The following is an 8277-nucleotide window of genomic DNA, read 5'->3' as shown; positions in this document are numbered from 1 at the left end:
GGGGGGCCCTGGGGGTCCGGACCCCCCCCCCCCCCGTTATGCCCCCTTATATACGCCCATGGTTACTGCCAAACATACGCCATGTCACATACTGATTATTACAAGCTTTACGGTCTGTCAAAAAAGAGTAGACACAGTACAAAATTTTCTAAACGTAATCACGCTCAAAAGGTGGTTTTTTCTCTTTGTATTTCCACAGAGAACGCTTATACACGTTAAATATTATCACCTTGCACATTTTTATCTCGATTAAATAAGGTTTTCATATTTTTACAAGATTTAAAAATTGCGTACAGTGTCTACTCTTTTTTGACAAGCTATACTTGCATCTAAAAACTAGGTAAGCATTAAATTTTTGTACATACCTAGTTTACAATATTATTATTATCTATAATTAAAGTGCTACCTTTTTATATTCGGACCCACAAACACGTTTATTTTTGGTGTTGCGGGCTGCAAAAAAATACGTTATTACTCGTATTAGGCACAACAAAATATCGAATTATTCGCTCATCTTGAAACAATATATTATGTTTTACTTCACGGGGACCGCTGACGAAGTCCCGGTGGGCCGCAGGTTTTTTTCGATCACAAGGCTTTCGTCTAAATAAATTATGCTAAAACCCTTGAAGTTTTTGCTCCGGTTTTTTTGTATTTTGTGGATTTTTTTACACCGGTACAATATAAACAAACTTACGTCATGAAACTCTACTGTGATTGTAACTTGGCCGTGTTTTTCCTTTGCTGATGAATATAAAAGATACTGTGCGAATACAGCACATACAGTTACACTTTAGCACTCTAACAAGTACCATGTAAGTACTTAGACCTTGTGTAATTAACAAAAAACAAAAAAATAATCGGCCAAGTGCAAGTCGGACTCGCGCACGAAAGGTTCCGTACCGCTATAGAGCGAAAGTTGGCAAAAAATCGTATTTTTGTATGGCAGCCCCTCTTAAACATTTATTTTATTTTAATATTATTATTATTATTATAAGAAATAGCACGCTGCGTTCCAAAACTGGTATAACAGATATAGGCATAAAGGCTGCCAAACTGAAATGGGATTGGGCGGGTCATATTAGCCGTATGCATCCTGACCGCTGGGCAAAGATCGCCACAGACTGGGTACCTGATGATGGACGACGCCGCCGCGGTCGACCTCGCAAAAGATGGCGCGATGAACTTGACACATACAAGCCAGGTTGGCCGACGGTGGCGATGGATCGGGATGAATGGAAGGACTTGGGGGAGGCCTTTGCCCAGCAGTAGGACAGCATAGGCTCTTAAAAAAAAATATTATTATTAATTATTAAAGTACAAATATAATTTAAAAAATTGTGAATATTCCAAGTGCCTATATGTTGCCATTATTGATTAAGATCAAAAGGCAAAAAAAAAACGCTTATCGTAAGGGGCCCCTTAAATATTAATTTTATTTTATTTTTATATTCTTGTTATAGCGGCAACAGAAATAAATAATCTGTAAAAATTTCAGAAGTCTAACTATAGTGGTTCTTGAGATACAGACTGGAGACAGACAGACAGACAGACGAACCAACATCGAAGAATAGGGACCCTATTACTGAGACTTCGATGTTTTTACTCTTTGGGTACGGAACCCTAAACGTGGAATTTAAAAAGAACACATTTTTTGGAACATAAAAACATGCGCTTTGGCTGATGGTAACTGAGTGAAGCCCATCCCATATTAACTGTAATTTTTTTGTTTGAAACAAAATAAGGCTGTTACGAAATACTAGAGATGTCTGTTTCATCTAAATACATCCTAGTAGTTTTTGCATACAAGAACAACAAACATTCTAACAGGTTTCAAATTTATACATGCAGAGTGACCATTTTGTGATTTAATAAATAAATAAATAAACAAATAAAATATGAATCATATTTTATTTGTTTATTTTCAACATTCTCCAAAGCGACCATTTTAGCCCCGCAGATAACGCCTTCAACTCCGTTGCGCCAGAATTCGTTTATCACGCGGAAATTTTCGGGTATGAAGTATGTCCTTTTCGGGGACTCAAAGTATCTCCATACCAACAAAATAGCTTCAGAAATTTTAACGCAAAAAAGTAACAGACAAACAGACTATTTAGCATTTATAATATCAGTATACAGGGTGTAACAAAAGTAAGTGATAATACTTTAGGGTGTGTACGTGTTCCTTGTAGAGAGTTCACTGTGAAAGTAGCAGCGCTGAAAGACCAAAATTTTTTTTCACTTTTGTATGGGGAAACTCGTGACGCTCGGCCCTTGCCCATACAAAAGTGAAAAAAACGTCTTTCAGAGCTGCTACTTTCACACACCTTAAAGTATTGTCACTTATTTTTGTTACACACTGTAGATTAGGAAATTGCGCGATACGCTAAAACCCTTTACAACTATTAAGATGAATAAGAGATGATGGCACTATCCCTAAGCAACAACACACATATACGAGAACAGAATCTACCGTCTGTTTGTTTCTTTACTATTAGGGTTCCGTACCCAAAGGGTAAAAACGGGACCCTATTACTGAGACTTCGATGTCTCCTCTCTGTCTGTCCGTCTGTGTGTCTCCAGGCTGTAACTCAATAACCGCTATAGCTTGACTTCTGAAATTTTCACAGATTGTGTAATTCTGTTGCCGCTATAACAAAAAATTTACAAAAAACAAAATAAAATTTATATTTTAGGGGGGCTCCCACACAAAAACACAATTTCTTCTTGTCGAAATGGCCAATTATTTCTTCTAATTCCTCGTAGAATGAAGACCATCGTATTCCTGGCCTGCACCCTGGCGGTGGGCGTCGCGGCGCCCGCAGACACATACAACCCAGAGTTCGAGAAGTTCAACGTAAAAGAGATTATAGAGAACGACCGACTGCTGAAGAATTACGGCAACTGCTTCGGCAATAAGGGACCTTGCACACCCGAGGGAACTGATATTAAGAGTAAGTTGGCTTATCGTTTTTAGCCCTATAAACAGGGGCCGTAAGTGGCGCCTGTGTGCAAAAAAAGGATTTTAGCGCCCCTTTAGGCAAATTTTTTGGGTCCTTGGTTTTGGCGCCCCTAAAGATTGCGATTAGGCGCCCCTAGCGGATGGCGCCCGTGTGCATTGCACATATTGCACATATGGTAGCGGGGGCCCTGCCTATAAAGTAACTGGAGCGCCACAAAATTATGTTCCGCAGATGTTTTTTGACCGACTTCCAAAAAGGAGGAGATTATTATATGTTCGGCTATGGTTTTTTTTATTTGTGTACTATGTTCAACGATTACTCCACCGTTTGTGAACAGATTTTCAAAATTTTTGTTTTGTTTGTTGCCTTTTCCTTGCCTTGTCATAATTAAATTGTTTAAATAAGTTGCAAATGACCCATTTCAAGAAGTTTAGATAAGCTGCATAAAAATAAAGAGTTTGAAATGTATGGAGATAATGTCAAAATCATCAAGAAAGATAAGAAATTATTAAATCTCGTTAATAGGGCTACTGACCCAAAAAATCAAACATCGTCCTTCTGTTTTCACACCCACACCCGTCTTTCATATGCCAGGTGAAAAAGGACGGCGCGGAATCATCGCCAAGTTAGTTTTACTTTAATAAAAGACGAACTATAATGATTATGAAAAAAGTATTTTGAGCAAATTTAGGTTTTATCAATGCCTTTTTAGATGATAAAAAATATTAAAGAAAAGACAGAAAACTTCGAAGATCCAAGCAAAAATGTGTCTAAAACAAGTTTTTTGTGAAAAAGAAACCATCGAGCATTTTTTCAGTAATCGTGTTTTCGTTTTGAGCATTAATTAATCTTCATAAACTGAAGTTAAGTACTTGTGTAAAAAAAAAAACAGTTTTCTAGACCTTACAGATTTTGAGATCTAGGTTTAAGTATGTAGTCAAGTTGGGGTCAGGTGCATTCTTGTGTGTGCATTCGTGTGTCTTTAGCATTTCGTCTTGAACTTTGTCCTCAAAAGTTGCGAATTCATGTTGACTCAGGACCATGGTTATATTAGATTCAAATATTATAAGCACTTCGTCTGGTCAATGTACAAAAAACATGTTTTAATATTGTCAAAGTACAACGAACAAAAAACTAATTTAAATAGCACAGTATAGCAATATGACATATCCCTACTAATATTGCTATACTGTGTTAAAAAGTGTCGTTCTATAATTTGATTTTGATCAATACTAACCGTATTAGCCTAAATTGGAGCCGTATATTTGTAAACGCGAATTTTGCCTTAATAAGTAGCCTATGTGCTTTGTCATAGTCTATCTATCTATCTTTGAAATTCGATCATCGCATCGGGCGCACAGATGACCAAGTCCCACCTATAGAAATGCTAGATGGTCCAGCAAACATTGTTTAAAACAACTTTGCGCTGTTTATTAATATAAAGTTTTGATGTTTTTTATAGACAACTAGATGACGCCCGCCAAAAATTCGTTTATCACGCGGGAACCGTACATTTTTCCGGGATGAAAAGTATTCTATGTCCTTTCCCGGGACTCAAATTATCTCCATACCAAATTTCAGCAAAATCTGTTGAGCGGTTTGGGCGTGAAGAGGTGACAGACAGACAGACTTTCGCATTTATAATATTAGTAAGGAAGTAAGGATAGACCGATAAAGTGTTATGTACCTATATTATAGTGCCCATACAGTGCTCATAATTTCAATATTTTATTTATAGAACTAATCCCCGATGCGCTCAAGACGAACTGCGCCAAGTGCTCGCCGAAACAGCGCCAGCTCATCCGCGAAGTGATCCACGCGTTCCAACGCAAGCAGCCAGCTCTCTGGGAGAGTATCTCCAACGAGCACGACCCGAAAGGAGAGTACAGGGAGAGTTTCAAGAAGTTCATCGAAGCGACTGACTAAAAATAGATTATAGTGTACAGGGCTTTACAAAACTAAGTGATAGTACTTTAGGTTATTTATGGGTCCCCTATGTAGAGTGAAAGTAGCAGAACTTGGAAAGAGCAAAAATGTTTTTGTGATTTTTCAATACAAAGTGGAAAAAAGAGGCTTTCTCTTTCTCTTTCAGCGCTGCTTCTTTTACAGTGAACTTTCTATGAGGAATACGTACACAGTACACACCCTAAAGTATTATCGCTTAGTTTTGTTACGCCCTGTATAATTGAGAGTAGTTAAGCATTTGTGTATCATTCAACAAAAAAAAACGTATTGAATTATTTCAGTCATGTTATTTAGATAATTTAGGACAAGACTGCATTCATAACTCAACAAACAAACAAACAAATACACAAATATTGGAGAGCCATGCTTCGGCACGAATGGGCTGGCTCGGCCGGAGAAATACCACGTGGTATTTCTCCGGTTGAGCCGGCCCATCTCACAGAAAACCTGTGTGAAACAGCGCTTGCGCTGTGTTTCTCCGAGTGAGTGAGTTTACCGAAGGCCCAATCCCCTACCCTATTACCCTCCCTACCCGCCCTTATTCCCTTCCCTTCCCATCCCTACCCTTTTCCCTCTTAAAAGGCCGACAACGCACCTGCAGCTCTTCTGATACTGCGAGTGTCCATGGGCGACCCGTTTGCTCGTTTGCCCCCTTATTTCATTAAAAAAAGTTGGCGTACCACTATGCCATTTTTTTCAACCTTTCTGCAGTCCATCCGATAGATAAAATATATTAAGGGGCACGTTATCCCCCATATTATCACAAAAGAAGCAAACCTATGCGTATGTAACGTGCATGTCAAAATTATTGTGTTACGTTTTATTTCAATTTTAGTCGTAGCCTTAATCTCTACAGCAATGATATGATATGACTCTACAGAGTATTCTAGATCTTCTGTTATTTTGTGATAATTGTTATAATAAATGTTCCTTATGTTTTTAAATGGTTTTTCAATTTTTACTAGATTTTGAATACTTCCCCTGAATTGATAATAAATGATGTTACACAATATGTATTCTATGCTATTCCTAATTTTATTATAATCTTACTTTTTTAATAGAAATTACATAAACAAATTCAATATTATTAATAGTATACTATATACTTCATAAAATGTAAAGTTACGTTAAAAAAACCTTTTTATTTTTCCTCGCTTCATACGCGTTGAACTCTTTTTCACCTGAAAATTTTTCATTCAGGAATGTTCTATGACTGAAGACAGATTTTTGGCCAAACTCGAACCTGCTTTGTGTATCAAATTAATCTTTTCTGGCAACAGCTAAAACAGAAATCCTTCTGGAATGGTACCATCGAGGAAATTGCTTCCTAGGCAGCTGACAGACCAACGTCATTTGGTCGGATCATGTCAATTCAATGTTATTTGTGATATGTCGGCTGGGTTTGACGTAGCTCGACCAAACTACATAGGTCCCTCATCTGCTTAGGAATCGAATTCTCTGATAGTAGGTACATTTTGCAATACTAAGGGCCTGTTTCACCATTTGCTGATAAAGTGCCGAATAGGCTATTCACAACTTTTTGACAGATTCTCCATACTTGATCTGTCAAGTTAAGTGGTAAATAGCCTATTCGTCACTCATCAGGAAGTGGTGAAACAGGTCCTAAATCTATATAATATATAAAGCTCAAAGGTGACTGACTGACATGGTGATCTATCAACGCACAGCCCAAACCACTGGACCGATCGGGCGAAAATTTGGCATGCAGGTAGATATTATGACGTAGGCATCCGCTAAGAAAGGATTTTGATCAATTCCACATCCAAGGGGTTAAAATAGGGGATGAAAGTTTGTATACAATAATACTTCTGAAAAAGCTCGTATTGTTATAATTTATTTATAATGTCGTTTGTAACTTTAATATTTTTATTTATATCGTTGCCGCAAATAATGTACGTAATTAGTGTTTTAATTATAAAAGTAATTTTATACAATGTATGGTACCGTAATAAAAAGTTGAACAATTAACTATTAAGTCATCCAATCCGAATATTATAGATCGAAATAATATATAACAAAAATAGATAAGTGTACTTGTTACCTATATACCGCGAGAATAATCTTATATCTTTAAACGAGCAATATATATATATATATATATATATATATATATATATATATATATATATATATATATATATATATATATGTAATATGTTAGATGATGTAGGACTCGGAAGTAATAAAGCCAGTTTTTGATTTATCTATAAAAGAAATATTTAATGTTATAACCTATAACAAAAAAGTAAAACATACAGTAAAATAATACTCAACATGTGCATTGACTAACCTATAAAAGAAAAATCGACAATCAAGTGTTTGTTACTTCCTCTAGAATGTATCCTTGTGTGCGTTACAATATTTATTAATTTTATTTATTAATGCACGTAATCACTATGATTATACAATATTTTTAGAGAATGGACATAAAATATATTATGACTTCACGAGCAGGCTCCGTTCTTCAGCGTCCTGTCATTGTCATTTTTCGACCAACGTGAAATGTCATGCTTATAAGGCCAGATACACATAATTGAACATTAGGTTAGGTACACAATATAGTGTACAAACCTTACATCTCCCCCCCTCAAGACTGCGAATTAACTGCAGTTAATTTGAGCAATCAGATTGGGGAATGAGCTTTGTCACATGGTATAATCCCAGGGACTTTTTATTCTTACCAGTGTTTATTCTACATAATGAATCTGATATCATTTCTTCGATCTCAAAAGGACCAATTCTAATCTCATCCATTTTAGACCGATTTAACTTGTTACAGTCCATTATGTATACTTTATCACCTTTTTTAAACTTGTAATCTATTCTATTCTTGTCAAAAATGGCCTTGTTTAATTCATGAGATTTTTTTGATCTGAGAAATGCCATATGACGGTCTTTTTGCAGTTCTGTGGGTTCCACTTGTTTCTTTTTCAGGTCCATCGGTAGTACATCGGTTGGTTCTCCACTTAACAGATATAGAGGCGAAAAACCTGTCACTGTGTGATTTGTTGAGTTGTAGGCTTTCACACAATCTGTTGCCACTGTCGTCCAAGCGTTTTTTTTTTCGTTGCTATTTAAGGCACATCTAATCCTATTTACCAGCGTCTGGTTCAACCTCTCATTATGACCATTCGAAAAAGGAGCATCCACTGCTGTAAAAATTAAATGTACTGAGTGGTCCTTTAAATATTTTCTAAACTCTTTTGAATTCAGTGCTGGATATTGATCGGAGAGTAATATCTCAATTTTGTTGTCCTTGATCACTTGATCTACCAGTTTTATGAAGTCCTTAGTCAGTTGTGTCTTTGAACATAAAATGTAAGCATAA

The 8277-nt window shown here is 36.5% G+C and overlaps 1 protein-coding gene across 1 annotated transcript; it reads left to right on the top strand.

Annotated features, from left to right (window-relative positions):
* Positions 1-761: 761 nt before the first annotated feature.
* LOC121736954 (allergen Tha p 1-like) lies at positions 762-5075 on the top strand. Its single transcript, XM_042128431.1, has 3 exons — positions 762-815; positions 2767-2954; positions 4702-5075. The coding sequence occupies exons 2-3, from the start codon at positions 2768-2770 to the stop codon at positions 4887-4889; spliced, it is 375 nt and encodes a 124-aa protein (XP_041984365.1). The 5' UTR covers positions 762-815; position 2767; the 3' UTR covers positions 4890-5075.
* The last annotated feature ends 3202 nt before the right edge of the window (positions 5076-8277 follow it).

The sequence above is a fragment of the Aricia agestis genome, chromosome 20 (assembly GCF_905147365.1).
Source record: "Aricia agestis chromosome 20, ilAriAges1.1, whole genome shotgun sequence".
Classification (NCBI taxonomy): domain Eukaryota; kingdom Metazoa; phylum Arthropoda; class Insecta; order Lepidoptera; family Lycaenidae; genus Aricia; species Aricia agestis.
This window is presented reverse-complemented; position numbering and strand designations above follow the sequence as displayed.

What these genes read in the sequence shown, in the direction of transcription:
- LOC121736954 (XM_042128431.1), top strand. Translation starts at nt 2,768, where the DNA reads ATGAAGACCATCGTATTCCTGGCCTGCACCCTGGCGGTGGGCGTCGCG. An exon ending in CGAGGGAACTGATATTAAGA is followed by an intron (nt 2,955 to 4,701) that starts GTAAGTTGGCTT and finishes TTTTATTTATAG; the next exon opens with AACTAATCCCCGATGCGCTC.